General features: G+C 41.6%; 1 protein-coding gene across 2 annotated transcripts in view; it reads left to right on the forward strand.

Annotated features, from left to right (window-relative positions):
* Positions 1-24,597, forward strand: part of Tprg1 (tumor protein p63 regulated 1) — a 158,308-nt gene that overhangs the window by 45,507 nt on the left and 88,204 nt on the right. For both annotated transcript variants that reach the window (XM_042259116.2, XM_076548650.1), the window contains exons 2-3: positions 4,469-4,699; positions 17,305-17,396. In XM_042259116.2, the coding sequence (XP_042115050.1) occupies positions 4,478-4,699; positions 17,305-17,396 (314 nt within the window). In that variant the 5' untranslated portion in view covers positions 4,469-4,477. The remainder of the gene's footprint in view (positions 1-4,468; positions 4,700-17,304; positions 17,397-24,597) is intronic.

Genomic DNA, 24,597 nt, shown 5'->3' on the forward strand with positions numbered 1-24,597 from the left:
ACGCCTTAGGTGGTGCCTCCCTACTCTGCATCCTTAGAAGGATGTGTGTGGAGGAATCAAGACTGCCCAGGTTGTGAGGGTCAGCTAAGATAAACTTGAATGTGAGCTGCCGACGATGGCAATCCACGAGTTTCACCAACTGTATTTCCTACTGACTTCAACCTCCTCAGAGTGACATCCACAGTCGCCAGAGACGGTTCTGTTTACTCCTACCATCCTGACATAATTGCTAATGGCATCATCTTACGCCAAAATACTTAAGAGTTAGGCAATGCACTCGGGTTACTTTAAGTGGAGAGATGTGAACAAAGTCTATTTACCTCCAACAGGGCTCCAACAGCTGACCAGAGAACTGATGCCGTCCTAGTCTACCTTGGTGGAGTTTATTGGATGGAATTACTTAGGGTAGCACAGGCGAGGTTTCACTTCCAAGGAGTATGGTTGGCTCCAAGTCAGTGGCATCAGAAAAGCCCAGCCTAGCATGAAAGCTACCTCCCTGGAGCTCACTGCACAACTTGCTGGTTGCTTGGCTGGCTGGAAAGTCCCCTCCCCCAGCTGTTGTTACTCTTATAAAACCTTGGCTAGGAGCCTTGTGACTTTATAACTTTCTGAGCTTCCCTAGCCTTGGAAGCTGTATGAGCTTCTCTCCTCCCTCCCACAGACAATGTTTCAATTAGGAGGCAAGGGCTCTACAACGCGCTGTGTGATCATGCTATTTTTACCTCTCTTGAATGTTCTAGTTTGTCTCAATTTTCAGGGTGAAAATATGCTGGCAAAGGAGGCTCCCCCCCCCATACTTTCTGGCATTTCACAAGAACTGAGGAAATGGAATTAGAGCCACCTTTTATTTGATTAAGAACATAGAGGCAACTCTGAGAATAGGATGTCATTCCCAATGGTGAACTAGACATGAAGCCGCCTTCCAGAACACATTAGTAGCTGACCTCCTGGAAGGACAACTGGACAACTGGACAAAGTACCTAGGTGTAGGCAAAGCCTTTATATGGCTTTCTTGCACTCCTAGAATATGGAGCACTAGATCAGGCAGACTTTAAACTGGGCCTGCATGTTTCTTCTATTTTCTCCTAATTTTAAAAAAAGCTTTACAGATAGAAATCAATTTATCATTTTTATTTAAATGCTAAGTGATTATTTTGTTAGCACCCAGAGACACAGAGACTGAAAATGAGAGAGGCAGCAACGGCATTATCATGAAGAGAGAACTACCTTTAACATTTTATTGTTTTTTTTTTCAGTTTCAGATATTGGCCAGCCATATACACATTGGCAAATACAGGTGTAGTATTTTCTTCCTTTCTCTCTGATCGATTTGAAGACAATCGAACATTATGATTCATGTATGATAACTTCCTCTTTCCATAAAATATATTTTGGATATCCTTCTATGATAAAGTGTATTTCATATTTTAATGGCTGCATATGCTTTGACTCTAAGGCCTGTTCTCTACTAGTACATACTTAGTTTCATTTCAATTATTTGGTATTAAATCCAATTAATTGAATTTGTGTGTGTGTGTGTGTGAATGCTTGACATTACTCTATGTCAGGGAGGCCATGGGTGACTTTTGAGAGTCAGGGTGTAGGCCCACCAGGAGGCAACCCCCCCTGGTGGATAATTCTCTGGTAGACAAGGCACCTGAGACCACAGGCCCTGGAACATCTTTTTCTTCTGCTGCGCCTTTGCATGCTTGCTGTTGCTATCTCTGACATCTGGAATGGCTGAATTGGGTGTGGGGAAATTCCCCACTGCCTGTAAGGTAATGTGTTTATCTCATGGAAATATCCTGTCTTACTGGGCATTTTTACCTGTGAATTATTATGGAGATGACTTCCTCCCTAAGATATACTGTCTAATTGATAACGATGTTAGCTTATACAGAGCTCTGATGAGTAAAAGTATATACAAGGCTATGTTTCACAGCTAAGCCCTATGAGTTCCCCTGAAGGAGCTGCTTTAGGTCACAGCTCATTTTAATGATTAAGGATAATAATTGAAACTTCTTGGGAGCCAAACTGGCTCTAATTCTCTTAATGCTGAACAGATGCAGTCACTAGTTTTCAGTGTGCATCATTTTGCTAAAACTAAGTCTTCTAATAACTTCAGGTTAGATCAGATGTTTTGATAATAACTTTAAGATGAAAAAAAAACCCATAGAGAACAACCTAATGGCTATACTCATAGCTGAGGTTAAGAAATACAAAGCAGCCCAACTGTTATGTTGATCAAAGGTGATGATTAACCCCTTGTACCCATTCCTGCCCTCAGTCACCTGATATAAGAAACTAGTGATAGATTGATATACACCCTAAAGAGCTGAAGTACAGCTGACTAATTGCCATTTATGTGCAAAAGTTTAAATTTGTGATTCCTTTAGGATTCCTTTTAAGATTAACTTTCTAGATAGACAGTAGAATGTTTGATTCTTCCTTTGTAGCCACAGTACACAGCCTGCCAGCAAGGGAGTGGGCTGTGAAAAGCTGCTTTCTGTCTGCTCATGTTCTGCTGATCTGCAATAAGTTACTTAGACATAAATGTATATGGAATATTGGGATGATTTTGTTTTTAATCGTGTAAGGGAGATGAAAAACATGCCACCTGTACTCTGTAGGAATTTACTAAAATCACTGTATGGGATAGAGATTAGAATGAACAGATGGTTTTTAGAAGTACCTTGACCTTAAAGAATCCTTGTGAAAAACAATGATTGTTTTGCTGAGGGGGCATTACAGCCATCTTATGGCCTTGGTCACATGATACCTCAGGTACACCTGAGCCTCTAGTATTATTGTGTATTGTAAACCATGCTTAATAAAAGACTAGAGTCTTAGAGGCATGTAATGCTTCCCTTCATTAAGACATCTTAATTAAGGTTAGGAACCTTAGTATGAGGAAATACCTTATGTAACAATTGATAAATACATTTTTGTATGGCTGTGAGGGACCCCAGCCCAATCCAGCCCAGTCAGTTCATCAGAACAGGTTGATAAATAAAGAAGAAAATGATCAAGAGAATGTATGTGTGTCTTTTCCCTAAGCCCCTCAGATAGAACAGTGTTAGCTTTGCCAGCACTGTGGATTCCCTTTGATCCCTGAGCTGCATAGAGGCTGGCCCACTAGACAGCACTAAGTATTTCTCTACTAGTCATAATTGTTCGTAGTACAGCTCTGAAAGGAAAGGTATCTTAGCAGTCAGGTGCCAAGGAATATCACAAAACCACACCACCCAATAAACCTCACACGAGAGATTTATTGGGAAAGACACGAGAGGGTGGCTGCCTCTGCTTGGGTGAAAAGCAGCAGGGAACTGAGCAGGAGGCAGATTATTATATAGGGTTTCTTGGGGGCAAAGCCTTCCAGGGTGGAGATTTCCAGGTTGGGGATTGGTGGGATTTCAAGTTGTGAGCTTGAGGCAAACCTGGGGATTGGTGAGTTTTCAAACTGGAAACTGGGACCTTTTATCCTACAATAAATTGTGATGAGAGAACTTACGTACCTGTAACAGACGGTGTTTTGTATGTGTGTGTGTGTGTGTGTCTTTGGACATTTTTTAAAACTATTTCCTTACAATACAATTTTACAATTGGAACATTTGATCTGACAATGTCCCAGTTCTAGGTGTCGTGTCTTAGTCAGTGTTCTGTTGTTGCGAAGAGACATGGTGACCGCAGCAACCCTTGTAAAAGGAACCGTTTAATTGGGGCTTGTTGACAGCTTCAGAAGCTTAGTTCATTCTCATGTTGGGCAACATGGGGGCCCACAGACAAACATGGTGCTGGAGAAGTAGCTGAGAGGTCTACATCTGGATCCACAGGCAGCAGGAAGAGAGAAAGAGACACTGGGCCTGGCTTGGGCTTTTTGAAATCTCGAAAACCACCCCCAGTGACACACTTCCTCCATCGAGGCCACACCTCCTAATCCTTTTCAGGTAGCACCACTTCCAGATGACTAAACATTCAAATATATGAGCCTATAGGGGAAATTCTTATTCAGAAAAACACATGTCCTCATACCAATCCCTGGAGCTGACCAGGAGCTACATTATCACCCCTTTTCACTCTTAAATATAAACAAGGCCAGGTAGAGTTTTAGACAAAAATGCTAGGAAATCGAGAAGAGGAACTACCTGGCAGTAATTTCATGCTATATTTCCCTTGCTCAGCTTATGATCTGGTATTAGAGTTGAGGGAATGGAATGACTCACAGACTCCTTTTCTCTGTCCTGAGAGTTCCCACTTCTCGATTCTGGTGAAGGCCCTGCACACAGATGGCATCTAGATGTTTATGCTCCTGTGTGATCCACTGGTGCCTCTCTTTGATCAAAGTTTGGCTGTTTCCTTTTAGGGAAGATCTTTTGCTGTAGATCTTTTGTCATAACCTCATTTTCCATTGCCAGGATACAGATGGCATGTTTTATCCTCTACTGAAAAGATTGTTTGTTTGTTTTAGGCTAAAGACATGTCAACAATTGGGAGCTTTGAAGGGTTCCAACCAGTGTCTCTGAAGCAAGAGGGAGATGACCAACCCTCTGAGACTGACCACTTGTCCACGAATGTGGGAGACTCAGGCAAGGAACCAGGACCAAAGCAGATTTCAAGACAACCAAGTGTGACTAAATCGACCCTTTACCCCAATCCTTATCACCAGCCCTATGCTTCGCGCAAGTACTTTGCTACACGGGTAAAATCACGATTTTAAATACTGTTTACAATTTTCTTTTGAAATCTTACTATCTTCTCTATATTGCATCTGCCAAGTGTTAGATATTTATGAACCTTCTGTAATAGTGGCTACGATGCTCATGTAGTTGCCCTTAACCCCATTGTACTGATGAAGGGTGTAACTTCAGAGAAGGCAAGTCTCTGGGTTTATCTCTCAGGAAGGCTCAAGGATATATATATATATAGTTTTCCTGCCTTGCCCACAGTCAGGACAAATCTTTGTCACCTGCCAGTCCCATAGCCGCTCAGACACAACTAAGTAAACACAGAGACTTATATTGCTTACAAACTGTATGGCTGTGGCAGGCTTCTTGCTAACTGTTCTTATTAATTAAGCTTAGATTAATCCATTTCCATAAATCTATACCTTGCCATGTGGCTCATGGCATCTTCACATGCTGCTTGTCCTGGCAGCGGCTGGCAGTGACTCCTTCTGCCTTCCTGTTCTTTTTTTCTTCTCTCTGTTAGTCACGTCTATACTTCCTGCCTAGCCACTGGCCAATCAGTGTTTTATTTATTGACCAATCAGAGCAACACATTTGCCATACAGAACATCCCACAGCACCACAGCACTTCCCCCCCCACCTTTTTTATTTTTTTTTCAAAAAGGAAGGTTTTAACCTTAACAAAGTAAAATTACATATAATTTGGGAATTTGGGCGTAGCTTTCCTTACTACTTCCTGCTGGAGGGGGGTGCTGTATCTTATGGGGACACAAAGAAAATTTTAGGATTATGGAAGAGTCCATGAGGCTGTATTGTCTGAGCCAGTTGCCTTCAAACCATTCTGGATGTTGGATCATCCGGGCCATGGTATCATCGGAGACCTTTCAGGGATCTTGGCTGGTGAAACCTGATGTATCTTAATCTGGAACAAATCCATAGCCTCTGGCTTTCTGTGGGAACAAAAGCAGAGTCTCCTTTCCAAAGCAACACATCCTTACATCCAAATTTTGAAGTCAAGGTATCTTTAAAATATACATATTTGTTTAACTCAACATCTTTTACGATCAAATGTTTTTCTGCAGTTAAAAATCCCAAAGACAACACAATCCAGATTCTCTGTGTAATATTCATCTTTACGTGGCTTATTTTTTATATTAATTTTATTGTCTCTTTAAAGACTTTATTTTTTAAAACTATGTATTTGTTTATATAACTGTATATATCACCTTTTTTTGTCTCTTTCAAGCCTACGCATATTTTACACACATTGTAAACTATTACATCTGAATCTGTCTTATTGTGAATCTATTGCTTTAAAATGCAGCATTTGAAAGACTGAAACGGTGCTATGGCTGCTGGCTCCACCCACCTCAGCTTCCCAACATGGCAGTGGTACATTTATCGCCAGCTCTGGGAGCTATTGTTGGTCTATACTTTTATCTAAGCAGTGTGTAGCCCAGAAACCTCTTTTTTTGATTTGTACTAGCAAAGGCTAAATCCACCATGCAGCTTAATGTGCCACTTGCAGAGGCCTCATTCCCACCATACTGCAGGTCGAGCCAGCAAGCTGCTGCTCATTTGAGAGAGATAATTAGGAAGCTGTTTTTAGCTCCGTTTTAGAATCTTTTCTCAGGTTTTAGGTGGAAACTCTTGCCAACTCGTTTGGCGCCATTTGTAGCTAGAGTTTTCCTGCCTTGCCCACAGTCAGGACAAATCTTTGTCACCTGCCAGTCCCACAGCCGCTCAGAGCCAATCAAATAAACACAGAGACTTATATTGCTTACAAACTGTATGGCCATGGCAGGCTTCTTGCTAACTGTTCTTATAGCTTAAATTAATCCATTTCCATAAATCTATACCTTGCCATGTGGCTCATGGCTTACCGGCATCTTCACATGCGACTTGTCCTGGCGGCGGCTGGCAGTGATTCCTTCTGCCTTCCTGTTCTTTCGTTTCTCCTCTCTGTTAGTCCCACCTATACTTCCTGCCTAGCCACTGGCCAATCAGTGTTTTATTCATTGACCAATCAGAGCAACACATTTGTCATACAGAACATCCCACACCATATATGTGTGTGTATATATATATATATATATATATATATATATATATATATATTATACATTTGTATGCATAGTCCTCCAGTGATGCCAAATCTGGCCACAAAGAATTAATGTTTAATGACTAAAGAATCTGTAACACAGTAGTTGGAATGTAAAGCTGTGAACTCGTTGTTGGGTAAAAGACATAGACAGTGAAGTGGAAAGTGGTGCTGAGTCTGAGCTGAATCTCAGGATGAATGCTAGGATGCTGGTGTTGTATCATGGGAACAAGAACTTGAAACTTTCAATTTGTAACTGCAGCATTGGACACGATAAATAAATGGATAAGGAAAAGACTTATGTACTGGGTATAAAAGTCTGCTGCATTAAGTTTCTAGCATTTTGATCAAGTAGAAAGTACTTCCTGGATTTCTTATCTCTTTGTTGATTTGATTTTTTTTTTTTTGTGCTTCCTGATCTTTTGCAGTCCTCCAAAGTTCTTATGCATACAGTAGCCATAATCTATTTGGGGGGTGATAGGGGAATGTGAACTATAACAATAAAGACAGTTCTCATGAATACATGGGACATCTTTTGTTGAAAAATAACCTCTCTCCCTTTCTTTCTCTCTTTTTTCCTTTCTTTCTTTCTTCCTTTCTTCCTTCCTTCCTTCCCTCCTCCTCCTCCTCCTCCTCCTCCTCCTCCTCCTCCTCCTCCTCCTTCTTCTCTCTCTCTCTCTCTCTCTCTCTCTCTCTCTCTCTCTCTCTCTCTCTCTCTCTCTCTCTCTTTCGTAAGTGTGTTGTATACCAGGGCAGAAGACAACTTGTGGAAGTTGATTCTGGCCTTCCACTTTGAGACAGGATCTTTCTTGTGGGGTGCCTCTGCTCTAGTACACACTCCAGGCCGGCTAGATTGAAGACTTCTGGCCAGTTCTCTTGTCTCCACCTCCCACCTTGCAAAGGAAGTGCTGGAGTTACATATGTGTCCCCCAGCACTGAGGTTTTTGTGTGGTTTCTGGAGATCACACTCAACTTCTCTGATTTGTGTAGCTGGTGCTTTTATCTGATTAGCCCTCTCTCTGGCCCTTCAAAACATATTTTTCAACTCAATATTATAAGTAAGTGGAGGTCAAGAATTTGAGACTATTTACAAAGCTTAATGAATCCAGATTTGGTGGCTTTAAAGATATATACCTTTGTTTAAGATAAAAGTTCTAACTAAAGCAACTGAATGTGTGAGTGTGTATGCATATGTGTGTATTTAAACATTATGTAGACTCCTATGTGCAAGGCACTTTGGTAGGTGCTGTAGTATCTGTGTTTGTGTGAGTGTTTTTGCATATGTCAAGCATATGGTCTGTTTTCCAAACTATGTGAACTTTATTGAATATGCAAAGTTAAGTTGAGATGGAACTGCAAAGGAAATGTAAGCATCCTTTGGAGTTGGGGGAGCTTGATAAGGACGATGACAGGGTTTGATGAGAAAATTCAGAGCCATGGTGCAGAATAGGGGCCCAGCGATGGGAGCTGGTTCAGCTATATAAGCGGGCTGAAAAGCCTATGCCAAGCTCTTTGCTTTGCTTGTGATGGTAGTCCTGAAGTTGGCATACGAAGAGCAGTTGGCTCTCTCGAGTAGGAACAGGCAATATCTTCATGGCAAAACTGAAATTCCTCTTGGCGAAGTCGAGCTCATGAGGAAAAACTGACCTCTCCCACCAACTCAAATCTTAGTGGCACATCCCATTTAGAAGTTGTACCTTTGCCAATGCATCGGGGATAGGAGAAGATGAGGGGGGGAGTCAGCTGGCCTGGAAGGAAATGTGGCTATTCATGCTGCCTCGGGCCAGCAAAGGAGCCAGTCATCTCCTTGACCGCGCTGTAGTGCAGAGTGACCTGAATTGATTTTCAGCAAATAAAACAACTGGTTTCATGTCTGCCTCTGGAAATGAATATGAATGTCTCTGTGGCCAACAACCATTTGGAAACAAACGGGGCAAGTAGAGCTAAACCACCGAGTTCCTGTTTAGATGGGCTGACACGGCCCCGAAGCTACTTCATGTGTCATTAGATATTCACAGCTTCTTTTAAAAATTATGGCTTTTACACAACCCTGAGGGGCAGGCAGGAGAAAACAGACTCTCTTTGTCTTCAGAATAAACATATAGGAGGCTGGAGAGATGACTTGGTGGCTAAAATCACTTATTGCTCTTGCAGAAGATTAGGTTTGGTTCCCAGCACCCACGTGGTGGCTCCCAACCATCTGTAACCCCAGTTCCAGGGAGAGCTGATGCCCTCTTCTGGCTTCCACAGGCAGTAGGTATTCACATGCTGCATTCACACACATGCAGGCAAAATACTCATATGTGTAAGATAAAAAAATAAGCGATCTTTTTTTAAAGAGTGAACAAGTTTCAGGTGAATGGAATCAGCTAAGTTCAAGAGCTTCAATAAGGCACTGTGAGTCCAGTGCTCTTCCTAGAGGAAAGTTACAGTTTATACACATCTTTACTTGATGGTACCCTCTTCATCAGACCTGTAGAAGGCAGACCCAAGTCCCTCAAGAGCTTCTGAGGACAACTGTCTTATATAGCAGTAAATCCAATGTGAGCCTGAGGATGCTTTGTGGGCCGTGAGGGTGAGATTTCAGGGGTGCCTTGCTCCCCTTCAGACCAGCAGTCGTAGTACGGAAGGTTGTGTAAGTGTAACAAATGTGCACTTGCAAGTGGGAAAGCAGTGGAAACACAGTTGTGATTTAAAAAAACAAACAAACAAACCCATGGACATTTAATGCTGACCAGCTTTGAAGTTTCTTAATTTATCCTTCTGTAATCTCATAGATGCTTACAATTAATTTAGATTATATCAACCCTCTTATTTCTCCCGCAAAATCCTTCAAGACTCCTATGCATTCCCCACATAGTTTCATGTTCTCTTCCTCTTCTCCTCCTTCTCCATTTTCTTCTACTTTTATAGCCCGCCAAGTCCAGTTAATGCTGCCTGTGTTCATCCGGTGTAGAATATCATTCAATGGAGCATGGGTAACCTACCATGGACCACACTCCTGAAGAAACTGACTCTTCCTCTTCTAGCAGCCCTCAACTGACTGCTAATAGCTCCTCAGCTAGGGATGGGGCTTTGAGAGCCCCTCCCCTTTCCGTGCTGGAATGTTGATTGACTTGAACCTGTGCAGGTCTTGTTCAGGCAACCACAATTGCTGTGAGTCATGGGTGCCATGGCCCTGACGTGTGCCTAAGACATTATATTGAAACACTCATCCCGATTTTCTGATTCTTTATCTCGACACACTCCCTTCTGCATTGAGTATTGAACCTTGTATGTAAGGAGGGTATGATATATGTGTCCCATTTATGATTTCCTATATTAACTGCCATCTACTGCATTGAAACATCTGTCTGATGAGGGGTGAGAATTGGACTACTTTATTAGTACAAAGATTAATACTTAGAAGTTAGTTTGGTACTGTGCCCCTTTCACAAAGTAAGGTTTGTACGGCCTTTAACCTCTCCACCCATGAGGTCTTTGCCATGTTTATAGGCATGAGTCTCCTCCTGTTGAGCAGGTCTTCAATTCAACTAAGAAGCTGTTGGCTCTCCCCATAACATTTATGCCACAGCTGTCTCCACTGCATCGTCTAGTCATCATAGCTCACAGGGTTCACAGCTGTGTAAGACTATTGACGGGTGGGCTCCCCTGTCAATCTACAAAGCACCTTCTAAGTTCTTTCAAAGCTACCCCAAAAGGAAGCAGTTTCAAGGTCAGTATCAACTTGGTTTCTCCAAGTCATAGGACCAAAGTGATGCTTTTTAGCCGTAAACTGGGTCTTACCATTAAGTTCTTGTGGGTGACCAAGAGTTATTTTGTGGGTCTATGGGAAACCCCTAACCAACATTTTAGTAGCAAGTATTCCACACTTAGCACAGGGATTTTTGTCTGATAACCTTTATATTCTCAGATGAACATTATCCCAATAAACATTTTTTAAAATAAATGAGAGAATGATCTAGTTTTACTAGCTTGCAAATCAAATCCAAGATGTTTTGATTAGTAAGAAGACGGAAGTGTGTGTGTGTGTGTGTGTGTGTGTGTGTGTGTGTGTGTGTGTTTCTGTGCATGCGTACATATGTTCGTGAGTCTCAATTTCTTCACCTGAAAAGTATAAATAAAGTGCAAGTTTGTAAAGAGCCCCAAATGAACTAACTTTGTCAATATTCATAGAGTATATGACACATCTATAAACATTTCAAACATTGTTATTTTCAGTACCTTCTCTCTTATTTTTGCGTGCAGTCACAATTCAAAAATGGTTATAAAAATGGCAACAAGGTGCCTATGACCTCACCACAATCTCTAGGGTGAGATCTAAATGTTGACACAAGGGTTTGTAGCAGTAAAGAGGAGGCTGGTTGACTTTCTCAAGGAATAATTAAGTAAGACCACGGTACTTGAAGTTTCAGATGTGTGAGAGTTATCGTAAAGTGATGACTTCTTAGATCTGAAGTGAGATCTCAGATGTCATGGTCCAGCTGGTGAACAAATTCGAGTCTGTGTTTCTGCAAACTTTCTGCCAATGCTGGTGTGCACTTGCTGTTCAAGTTACTCATTTTCAGTAACACAAGAGTGAGTGAGATTTAACTTTCCCAAGAGTGTGCTAAACCACAAACGGAGGGCTGGAACCACTTTCCTGGCTACCTATTTGTAGTACTATGGTTCCCTGCCACAATCACAGACAAATCAACTCATGCTAGGCTAAGAATTTAAAGTATATGCATTACAAATTGGGAAGAACACTGAGTGAGTGAGTGGAAGAATTTGTTGCTGAAGTATTTTATTAAAAGACTTTAGGATCATCACCCAAGAAATAAGTTGTTGATAAAAAATTAGAAAATATAGATATGAAAATAAAAGTCACTGTAATGTCACTGTTCAATAGTAACTAAATATGTATTGCATGGGCTCTTATACATTTGCTTTTCATATATAATTTCTGTATGCAGTTAGAATTATATGGTAAATATTTCATATGGCCACAATAGTTTTGTGACATCATTTTTTAACTAGCTTCATAGCATCCCACATTGGGCATGTATTCTACAATGTGTTTAACTTTAGGTGGATATTTATGTATGTATGTATGTATGTATGTATGTATGTATGTATGTTATAATAGAAAACATTTCATTGGGACTAGCTTACAGTTCAGAGGTTTAGTCCATTATGGTCATGGCAGAAAGCATGACGGCGTGCAGGCAGACACAGTGCCAGGGGGGAGCTGAGCATTCCACATCTGGATCAGCAGGTATCAGGGAGAGAGGGTCACTGGGCCAGGCTTGAGCCCTTGAAAACTCAAAGCCCACTGGGTGGATATTTAGACTGTTTTCTGTTCACATCATTGATCTGGGAAGGAAAAGTATTCATTGGCTTTCTGTAATAGCATGACATGCAGTTTTTCAGATGCCAGGAATTGATATCCAAAGATATAAGGAGAAGAATGATCGATTCTATGAGTTTCAAGAGGGATTTGCAAAGAAGTGACTGGCATAGAAATAGGAATTTCTTGACAAATAAGTGGTAATTTTAGCATCATAGTATCCGACAGTATATCACACATCTAAGTACCAGATCATAAAAATAAATTATTCACCTCTTAAACTCCTGCTGTGGTTTGCTGGTCATTATCATTATATGTGAAAATTATGCCTCTCTGACTTAATTTAACAGACCTCTTCTCAGAGACAGTGGGTCTGGGGGAATATCCAGTGAACATCCTAAAGGACCTGAAGGAATTATTTCTTGACCAAGGTCACCAGCATCCCTAGGCTCATGCTGGAATTGGGAAGCATACCTGCAATGCACAACACCTGACACTGTCCCTGTACTACCTGTGACCTTGGGACATGAATGCAAGGTCACAGAAGTAAAAGTCTAAAACCCTTGCTCTCAGTCCATTTGCGAGCCTTTTCTCTCATTGTGGTGTGTCTGCTATTATTGCTTGGATATGTCTAAAAAAGGCCCCATGCCTTCTCCAAACAAAAGTATCCCTCAAGGCTAATAACTTGAGGTATATTATGATAATCATCTTGGTCGTGGAGACTGATGTTCAAAAGCAACTTTTTATGAAAAGAACAATGCTTAGCCCACATGGAGAAGGATATTTTTAAACTCCCTGTAGGGCTCTGTATTTGCAGATACCTTATCAGAAAGTTGAAAGCGATTCGAGATGGAGAATTATCTCTAAATTTATACTAGAGAATGTAAATTACATACAAACTAATGGGACTAAAACTATTTGATCTTTTAATATTTAATTAATGGTTCCCCATGGCCTTTTTATAGCCTGTGTTCTATTGTGAGCAGCGAGACTTTAATAAGCAGGTTCAGGACTCCCCTTTGTGTAGTGAGATGTCATTGCTTCCATGACACTAATTTGGCTCACATCGTCTCTCTCTTTTCCTCTTCTCTTGCTCGAGGGTTCCTGGTGACTTGCCCTCACATCGGGAACAAATACATTTATTAGTTTTATTGTTATTGCCTGTGTGAGCTTCCATTTAGTTTAGAAAATAAACATCTCACCGGGCAAGAGGTTGTTGGGCTTCCATTGTGTGAAACTTCCTGAGGAATGCCATAAAGATGATTTGTTCTTTTGTGAGAACAGAACCGCCGCAAGGATGTGATAAGGTGAATTTTATAACTTTCTTTTTTTAAAAGGAAATACAAATTTTCTTTTCCTTTACAGATCATGGCCAATGGAGCTAATTTTCTTACTTATGTGTTCATTGCAAAATGGCCTCCACTAGCCATCATAGTAGCCACAAAAGAAATGTGGGAGCCAGAGTCTCTGAGATAAGTCTTTTCTGAACCACTGGTTCTTTCTGCACACAAGGAGCTTATTACATGGAAAACAGTGACCGAGTCAAGGGTATTGTTTGGGTCAGCACTGGCCCTGGGCTAGTCTAGATCTTGGAAATGCAACGGAACAGACATGCAAGTCTTTGGAATTCCCCAAGAAGGAATTTTTGCCTGTACTACTCAGGGATAGAATGTCAGAGAAAGGAGAGTCACTATGTTGTGTCGGATGATGTATTTGATCACAGTTTCCTATTTCTCTTAGACTTCAGTCTCAGAGCTAAGTGCTAAATTGCACGGAGCCTTTGATCCTTGAATTCTAGTATGGCTATTTCCCTTTTATTTAACATAAACAATAATGAGAATGATTGTTGCTGGAGGGCTTCTCTCCAGGTTCCACCAAGCCCTGTAGTTCCACAATCCACGTATAAAATAATCACACAGACACTTATATAACTTATAAACTGTATGGCTGTGGCAGGCTTCTTGCTAACTGTTCTTATATCTTAAATTAACCCATTTTTATAAATCTATACCTTGCCACGTGGCTGGTGGCTTACCGGCGTCTTTACATGTTGCTTGTCCTGGGGGTGGCTGCAGTGTCCCTTCCTCCTTCTTCCTGTTTCTCCAATTCTCCTCTCTCCTTGTCCTGCCTATACTTCCTGTCTGGTCACTGTCCATCAGTGTTTTATTTATATAGAGCGATATCCACAGCAAATGATGGTAAAGCCTCTCATTATTCAGTGTTTGTTACCATTAAATGTACAGGGACTCATCGTATCTCCCAGTAGTTCAGTTACAGTAATTATTATCACAACAATCTAACAAATTAACAGACTAATGAAGAACACCATGATGACTTACCATGGATTCCAGAGAGCCATAAGCATGACTGAGATTAAACCTTGATACCTAAGACATGAGCCTATGTACTTTAAAAATTTTTATTCTAAATTATTAGATTGAATTTATTAAGTCCAAAATGTTAATTACAATAATACAAGTGAAGGAAAGACATCTCTCTGTTGGGCTACATTTTGTTCTATATTCTAAAAAGGGCATGAGCAATGTTCATACTGAAAAGAAAAGAATGGCACAGACAATGGCAACATAGACAGAGCCGTAGAGAACATCAAAGCCTTCCCTAAATAACACACTTACTTTCAGTGTTTAGCTTTTGAAAAGGTAGACAGGAAAGCATCACTTTCGTGTTCTATTTCCATCTCATGTTTTCCCGCTGTAAGGAAACCAACATTAATATATTTCACAGACCTTTTTATGCTTACTTTAGCTGTGTGTCAGCAAACAGGAATATACTTACGCCACATATTTCTGCGTAAGGAAGGTGGCCTACCTTACCCTCTCCTGTTTTACTTTTTCTTTTCATTTGTCAATATATGTCATTACTCCTATACCTTCATTGTATTATATTATCTGAACACATTCTATATGATACAGCGCCCTCTTGATCAGCATTTGTATAATGTTCCTCATTTATTGCTGCCTACATACAAGGCTGCAAAGAGCTCGTCAGCTGTGCCATTTTGCATGTGTGCAAGAATTTCTGAGGTATAACTTCACAGAGATGTATCTGGATCAAATATAGATCATTCTTCATTTTGATAGATTTGGCAATTGCTTTGGGTATGGAAGATAGTAAGGTTTTAAAATTTTATACAGCATTATATTCATCTCACATATTTTTGGTGAACTGCGTGGCATGAAAACATTCAGCAAAATGCTTATTTTAGGGTTATTTAATTACTCTCCAAGTCTACTTACATTTTTTTTTCTGAAAAGTATTAGTTTCACTACTGAGTTATATTTGTGAGGCTAAAATTATGTAAAGAAATTATGAGAAAAATACCAGTGTTGAGTCACGAAAGAGAGCATTGTATTTCACAAGACTTTGAAAAGTGGGCCCTGGAAGAATCAGAATGCTTCGGGGGATATATGGTTGAGCAAAGGGAGAATTACCAGGAGGTTGAGGACATGTCCCTCCCAGGGTAGTCTGACGCCTGCAGTGTCCCTGGAAGTGAATGACATCAGCATAAACTTTTGTGGCAGCAGTGCTAAGCATATTTGACAGAAACCCCAGAAGTTGCTGGTTTTATGCCACACAGCCTTCGGCAAGTGTGAAGTGCCAATATTAGCTTTCTGACCAGGCTGAAGCCAGCTGCAGACAATGACACAGAGGGGAAAATCATCCAGTCCAGTAGCTGACCGTCTAGCTCAACAAGAAACCCACTAAAATGATGGAATCAGAATCTTTGGCTCTAAAAGCTATGACTACATTTTCTTGAAGATGTATAGAGCCTATGGTCATCGGTGTGGCTCAGAAGGTTTGGTTTAGTTCAGTTTATTAGCCAGAGAGCCAAATAGTGAGTGCACATTGCAGAACTAGTTATCGATGAATCTTGTCACTCACCTCCCTTTGGGTATTGATTGTATCCTCTTTTTGTGGGTGGCTTGGGCTGTGCAGAAGGAACCAAGGAGCTGGTGTGCAGATAAAGTACTTAGCTAGCTCACACTCTGCACCACTCACACATACCTCATCCGAAGCACCTTTAGTCTTTCCTTGTCTCTATTCCCCTATATGATAATAAGATAGAATGCATTCTTAAAAATTCCTGATGTACTTATGTACCTATCCACCGAGTTTCTGAAATAATTGGCCTAGTATATATCCTGGCTTAGGATTTTTTGTCTCCCTGATGACTCTGGTGTGCAGTCAAGCACTGAGAATAACTGTGTAGAGAGCACTGGTTGTTATAAGTACAGTCTTCCTACCAACAATGCCACCTGGACACGTGTTAGAAATGCTAGCTGAATATGAAACTAGGAAGGGTCCTAGAACTGTTTCAACGAGGCTCTGATGTACACCAAAGTTTAAGAATAAGTGGACTAGGGAGGGTACGAATTTACGTGAACAGGTGCCATTCTGTTAACCACATAGAACTAGGCCCAGACATGGGAACACTTGTTTTGTGAAAGTTAGGAGACAGAGTTGAGCTGCACTGTTAGTTGGAGCACTGGAAGGAAGCTACTTTTTGTGTTTTACCAACATGTGCTCTTGGAATCTGGAAAGGTTTTCTTAAAAAAAAAAATTATATATATATATACATATATATATAAACATATATATGCTATATATATTTAATTAGTTAGTTAGTTAGCTACTTTGAACTTTCTGAAAATGGCTATTTTCATTCCAGTGAGAAAACAGGATTTGAGAAGATAAGAGCTGGAATACTTTTGGCCCACACAATAGAGCTAGCATTAAAACACAGAGTTCAAGACCAAGTTCTCTGCCTTGCAGTGAAACAGAATATCCAATTGCAAAACCAGGCTTAGTCTCCTGGAGGAGGAGGAAGAGGAAGAAGAGAATGATGATGATGATGATGATGAGGAGGAGGAGGAGGAGGAGGAGGAGCAGGAGGAGATGCTGGCCATTCTAACTAATCAGAAGTACAGAGTGCAGGCTGGAGAGATGGCTCAGAGGTTAAGAGCACTGACTACTCTTCCAGAGGTCCTGAGTTCAATTCCCAGCAACCACATGGTGGCTTACAACCATCTGTAGTGAGATCTGGCGCCCTCTTCTGTCATGCAGGCATACATGCAGAACACTGTATATGTAATAAATAAATATTAAAAAAAAAAAGTACAGAGTGTGTTCAATTTTCCCTATGTGAAATGATTTCTTCTCCCACTCAGCCAGGGGCCATTGAGACTGCGGTGGAAGACTTGAGAGGCCACATAAAACAGACTTCTGGAGAGACTGTTCAAGGCTTCTGGCTCCTGACGGAGTGAGTATGTATGGTTGTGCGAAAGGAGGTGGAAACATGTTGCTTGATATCACTGGAACAGAAAGGGAGATGCTGTGTGTGTTACAGGAACTCTTCTGGGCTTTGTTATGGTGCTTTATTGATTTTTCCTACTAGAGAGGGTTCCCTTAGTTGGTTGAATGGACACATTTGACTCCAACTGTAATCTTTCTGGGCTGGCACCACTGCGATCATGGGCTCAGGTCTGTATCATTGCTTTCAAGAACTATTCGAATAGCTTTCTAGGTGCCCAGCTCTGACCCCTCTCCATTATAAGAGTGCTTTCTGTAACTACACAGGGGCCGCTGGTCATTTCACTCTAGGTGCCATGGGAAGAAAATAAGAAAAGGGACAGAAGAGGTCTCATATATAGTCTGAGTTCTATGTGGGTGTGGACATCAATGTTAGGGAAAGCATGCAGTATAGGAAAGGCAGGCCACAGGGGAAAGGTAGGATAAGAAGCAAGTGAACACACAAGTCTCTGTTGCTCACATAATGCCATCCTTTCCCTTTAAGACTTCCCTTAAAAGGAGAGCTTCCTCTGGGAATGCTACATGGATGTAATTACCTTTCTATCCCTCCTAGAAATTGCACTGCCTGCGATCTTTCACATACTCAGTGATACATTTGGGGGGTGTCTGTCTACTATAGAACCCATAATATTATGTGGAAATATGTTTAAAACACCCACTTCGACCTTTGATGGGTTCAGTGAATATTGCTATCGGGCTGGGGATTCATAGCTCCAGTAATCCAGTGGTCCTTAGGGCCAAAGGAAGAAGTGTGTAGTCTTTGCCCCTTGAGCAGGGAAGCTTCTCTGGCTGTGTTTCCAGAAAGAAACGACTGAAAATTTAACCATCCAGGCTGGAAAAATGGGGTCCCAACAAGCAGGAAGGAGAATCAGATCTCTGGCCAGTTGACCCGGGTGGTTACATTTACACTACTCTTTCAAACACCTTCCCAGAACCAAATCAAAACTAACTTTTTTGTCTTTTTTTTTTTCTTTTTACTCTTTGTGTCTCATTTATAAAATGAGACTAAATTCATATCTGATGTGGTTTTGAGAGGACAAAAAGAGATGTTACTGTAAAATGCTTCACTAGTGCCCTCTCCCACTCACAAGCACTAATAATTGGTGAAAAGCTTTCTCCTCCCCTTGCTCCTCCTGCTCTCCCTCCTCCTGCTCCTCCTTCTCCTACTTACTCCTCTTCCTGCTCCTCCTGCCTTTGCCTCTTTCTTTCCCTTTCTCCTTCACTCATTTATATCTTACCCATCTCTATAATTCCTGACTTAACACTAATGAAAAAGAAAGCCTATAATTTAAGCTTTTCATTAATTCATTTGGACAAATCTACATCCGTTCCCTTCCCCATTCTTCATTCAAACAGAGAACCATGTTGGACCCATGAAATGAAAACTCTGCTCTGGTTAGGAAACATAAGCACCCGGATTCCAGAGAACTTGAATTCAGCATCACAACAGTTATCACACTGATACTGACAAAATTAACAAATGCCGCAGACCATAACTTAATTTCCTCGTTAGTCGCTTGCTAGACCATCTAAGCTTAAGGCAATGATGGAAAACAAGTCAACAGTGCAGACAAAGCCCAGGTGGGCCGTGCCTGTAGCTTTTACACTGTGAAAAGCTAATGTAGTATTAGTCTGCTATTAAGCTCACCGAGACCACCTTTTCCAGCGATGAATGGAAAAGCTTGCTATAAAATTTTAGAAAGGTTTCGACGGTGGAAGCTGCGTGTTTGCGGGGCCTGTTCTGGGCTTGTGGCTGACGCAGTCCTCCCTGGTTCTCCCCTGTTTTTGCCTGTGCTGGAAGGTAAGAAACCTTCCTCCTCTCCCCTGTAATAGCCTGCTGTGCTCTCTGTCACAGAAGATTAACATGTTACCACTGCGGAGGAGAAATGCTAAGAACCGCATCATTTATCACAGGGCTCTTACTGAAGGATGCTTTGGGAGCTGAGAGGAAAAACTGGTAGTCGGCACAGCTGGCCTTTGAGGATCTTTGCATTTCATTGCCTGTAGGAGAAGTCATCAGTTAGCTATTGGTTTGGGCCTGGAAGACTGATAGTTGACTGGGTCACTGTGTGTTTAGAAGGTGACAGAGTCCTACTTTATTGAAGAAACATTCTGTAGGAAACATGCTTACAACCCCATTAGATCCTTCCCTAAATATTGCCATTCATCACTTACAGAACTAAAGACAATTTTGAGGGAAAAATATGTCTTAGGGTGTCCATACAGGAAGGGTGTGTATATCATTCTACATATGAGTCTGGACACTCTCATCAGAATGGAGTGTAAGCCCAGCGTGACTGTTTCTTATAGAAGGGCTTCTATATAAAGCAAGGGGGATAAAAATGTGTTAGTAAAGCTGTCTTCCATATTAATCCTGGTGAGTCCCTTATGATAATCGAAACTGATATGTATATAGTATTCAGCAATAGCAGAAAAATGAATTTGAAGGCATGTGGGAAGGGGATGTAGACAGTGGCCAGAGAAGCTGGGAGGTGGAGTCAGACAGGGAGCCATAACTCCATTTAGATCCCAGTTTTGCTAAAATATCACAGGTACTTGAGGGAGAGTGCTAGAGTCCAGGCTTTCAGCCATCCTTTTAAGGGGTATTTTATGCCTACACAGTTATAAAGACAAAGTGATCCTCATTTCAACCTCTCTTTCTCTTCTCCTTCTTGGCCCTTCTAAAAAAAGACATTAAAAAATTTTTACACATACTTTCAGAAGAGATCCATTAAGCCAGCCCCAAGAACATCTTGACACACTGTGGTGTCCCAGACAGTGTGGCAGGATGGCCATGGAGTCTCCTCAGTACAGCACACTCCAGGTGCCCATGTCTACATCATGGTAAGAGGCGGAGAAGATAGGCTCTTCCCTCCACACACAAGGGTGAGCGGCGGGAGAGACTCTTCTCACGCCTCCATGAGGAGACCCGCTCATAGTGACGAGGCCAAGCAATTCTTGTTCTCTTCACATTTGTGAAAGACATGGAGAATATGATTCATTACCTGCTTTCCCCCAACCAACCCAGTTTCTGTCTGAGGACTTTGGCATGATGAATACATGAAATCTAATGAACTTCTGGTGTTAGGCACACGGAGACTAGAACACACGTGGAGTTAAACCACACCTCCATTCTCAAACATGAATGAGTGACTGCAGAAGACGTGGGTGTGCATCCTGCTTGCTAGTTCCTGTCACAACAGCTGCACAAACACAAGTGGAGTTCACTTTTTACATTTTTTTTGAGACAGGATTTTATATGTAGCCGAGGATGAACTTGAAACAATAAAGTACTATTATTATTGTACCAAAATAAAGATAGAGGAACAGTTTATTTTAATCCTCTTGACAGGTCTGCACTATCATACCTGGCTTACTCTTTTTTCTGGGCTAATGGATTTGGTTCAGTGTGTTGTTTCGTCTGTTAGAAATTCAATCTCATGAAAGAAACACATCCACTGCTAATTTTTGGAATATGTAAGTCTAGCTGGTCTCTATGTGTTTCGCTAAAGACGGTTATGTTTTAATAATTACATTTAATTGAACACTCAAAATGTAGCACACACTGGGGTAAGTGCTGTCCTTGCATTTGCCACCGAAAGAATGCAATCCATGTAATTTCGATGACCTCTAAATGGCACTGCTCCCAGGACTTTCCTTGGATTGTTCCTAGATGTCACATAGTTTTTGAAAGTCATTAGGTGGCTTAGCTTTTATTTAACCACTTCTTTTCAATCTACCAGCGAGTGTAACACAGAATTAAGTGCTTATTATTATTCTTTAAAATCAAAGCACTGAGCCAAGGATGCTGGTGGAGAAAGACTTTGACTGGAAAGACATTGAAGCATCCATCATACCATTTGATTAAAAAACAAACAAACAAAAAACAACACCCATGAACATTTCTGTAGCATTTTAAAGTGTTCTTCCTCATGGAGTCTCCACAGTAACTATCCAAAAAAGGAAGTGTTATCTGTGTAAGATGAGGAGTCCAGACTCAGAAGAGGACCCTAGAGTCACAGTAGCAAAGATAAAGGTTCTGACATGCTATGGCTAAAACACTCTCCATGTGTACCTTTGTGCTGTTCTAAAGCCTGCTGATGGGCATGGACCACTTCTTTCATATGTGGCATCCCTTTGAGAGCCCATTGTGGCTTCTCCAGCACAAATACAGTAAAAAAAAAAAAAAAACCCTGAGAATTCTGTTTCTTGGCTTTGGCAGGGTAAGTGGAAGTGTGCAGGTCATCCCGGCTGGCTTAGAGAGTTTTCTCAGGCTGGGTCCCCCAGATCTTTAAATAAAACAAAGCCAGGGCCACTGAGAAGGCTCAGCACAGGTAAAGCCTAGCAACATGAGCTCAATCCAAGAACTCACATGGTGAGTAGAAAACCAGCTCCTTCAAATTGACCTTTGACCTCCACATACAGGCCACGGCATGTGCACACACACACACACACACACACACACACACACACACACACACACACGTACATATGCACATACAGACAAAATAAAAACAAAGAATTTTAAATAAAAAATAAACAATACAAAGGCATTCAGGGAGACAAGGTGTACTGACTGGCTGGTTTTGCGTCTACTTGACACAATCTGGAGTCATCAGAGAGGAAGAAGCCTCAGTTGAGGAAATGCCTCCATGAAGTCCAGCTGTAAGGCACTTTCTCAATTAGTGATCAATACGGGAGGGTCTAGCCCATTGTGGATGGTGTAATCTCTGGCTAGTGGTCCTGGGTTCTATAAGAAAGCAGACTGAGCAAGCCATGGGAAAAAAGCCAGTAAAACAGTACCCCTCCATGGCCTCTGCATCAGCTCCTGCCTTCAGGGTCCTGCCTTGTTTAAGTTGCTGTCTTGACTTCCTTCAGTGAGGAACAACAATGTGGAAGTGTAAGCTGAATGAGCCCTTCCTTCCCAACTTGCTTATTGGTTACAGTGTTTCAGGGCCGCAGTAGAAACCCTAACTAAAACACAAGGGTGCTCTTAGCACTCTTGAGCAGGTGTCCCATTTTCCCTACAACTGACTCTGGGCCACTTTCTTGCATGGAGATTCAGTGCATGTGGCCTCTTTCATACCTTCTTTCCTCAAGCAGCCTGCAAAGGCAGGACCCTGCGAGCCGATGGCTTTATTTTATGGATGAAGAAGTCCAGAGATTAAATGACCTGTTCAAGGGCAACCACTTATTAAAGGCCAGAGGAGGGCATGACTTAGTGACATCTCTCTCCCGCCTTGTTGTCTTTCCATTACACCACTCTTGGTGCCTTTTGTGATTTTGCACACTCCCGACACAGAGATCACTGCAGTTTAAATTGGTTGCACGATCTCTGCGCCTGTGTCTGGTTTCTTTGTTGATTGCCTTTTGTTTGCAGGGAAGAGGGTCAGGGGTTCACTGGGCAGGGTCGGAGACCTCTTCGACTTCTGCTCCCCGTCCCATTCTCCTCGGCGTGTGCTGTTCATTTGCCTTTATTTAGTCCTTGCCCACAAACAACTAAAATAGTCAAATGCCTGTAGGAGATGGTGAGTGATGCTGATGGACGGAAGCCAGCCACACTTCCATCTTGTCACAGTCTAATTATGTTATAAGGATTACAAAACAGCTCGGTAATGGAAACTACAGCTAACAATAATTAAAAAGGACGAAGACCAGACGACTGGAAATTGTCAATTTCTAATCCTTTATAACCACGTGGTACTAAAGGATGCAAAGGCAAGGCAAGTCATTCTAGCTGCTTCTTTTGTTCTATTCACTTTCTGTACACTTGCGTGGATTTTCGACTCCTAGTGCTAAACCTGTGGCCAGAGATCAGCAGCACTCGTAACACCTGAAAACCTGATAGCAATGCTGACCCTCACCTTACCACAGACCTACTAGACCTGAACTTGCAGATTTACAGGGTTCCTTTGCACACTGAATCTGAGAGGCATCCATCTCTATCCATCTTATGTTCATCATCCATGAACTTCCATGGGTCCATGTGCTTCTTTCCTATTCTTGATGTCCTGTGAGTCATGCGCTCACTCTAGCCCTATTTACCATTATCTCCTTTTTAAATACCATCAGTTTTTGAATCTCCCCAAATTCCCAAATGCTATGCTTTGGCCTTGTGATTGTCCTCACCTGGTTTCCTCTCTTTTGCATGATGTTCCTTCCTTGGAGTGGCCTACCCTTTTTCTGTCCTTCTGAGAACCCTTCTGAGTTCATAGAGCTGTCCTGTATTAACACAACCAAAACAATCTCATCTTCTTTCCTGGCACCCGCTTTCTATTCTGGTTCCACTCACTGTGCACACTGTGGCAACAGCATTGTGATGCGCTGTTGTTAAGCTTAGTACAGTGAACGTTACACAGCATGACTCAGAACCCACCACCAGCTTGGCTCTAATTTTATTCCAGTACAGTTCTCCGCTGACAGGGCCCATGGAGGACCTGTCTCCAAGTCTCTAGGCCTCCAAGCGTCAGAAGCCCAGGAAGACATGCCTTGTCCTCTGGTGAAGGCATCCAAGCAGAAAAGTGTCTCCAATCTATCAAGATCTTAATGACCTGTGGCAGGACTCTGGCAGTAACAAAAGCACCTCTCTTGCCAGAATCCATTTGTCCTGGTGGGTGTTTTCAACAGCCACTTAATTAAACACATTGCTTTTCTCTATAAATTCTCCATGGTGGCAACCTCATCCAGAGAGCTAATGTTCCCTGAGTGACCTGCATTACAGGACAGTGAGAGCATTTAGTTACTGCAGTCGCAAATGTACTTGGGAGTGTTTGTTTTCCCATGACTGCAACCAATTAGGGAGAACTCAAAAAAAACGAGCCAAGGGGCAGAAGAAGTCTGGTGCTTCTAAACGCCTGCTCAATTACTTCCTACGGAGTCTACTTGGTTGTGCAGGTCTCTTATGTTCAGTGGGTCCCAGTTTTACCATCTTCAAAACAGAGATATTAAAGAGGTCATTTCAAAGATTAAATTACCCAAATCTTTTCAGTGCTTACAATAACTTTTGTTACATGTTATGTACCATATAAAAGTTTTATTTATTTATTATTATTAATAACGAATAGTCTCTCATTCATACATCAATTTACATATTTTTCTGGGGCCCTTTCATAAGTCAAACTCTTCCCTGAGTGCTGAAAATCCAGAGGCAA

The sequence above is a fragment of the Peromyscus maniculatus genome, chromosome 12, assembly GCF_049852395.1.
Source record: "Peromyscus maniculatus bairdii isolate BWxNUB_F1_BW_parent chromosome 12, HU_Pman_BW_mat_3.1, whole genome shotgun sequence".
In the NCBI taxonomy this organism is placed as follows: domain Eukaryota; kingdom Metazoa; phylum Chordata; class Mammalia; order Rodentia; family Cricetidae; genus Peromyscus; species Peromyscus maniculatus.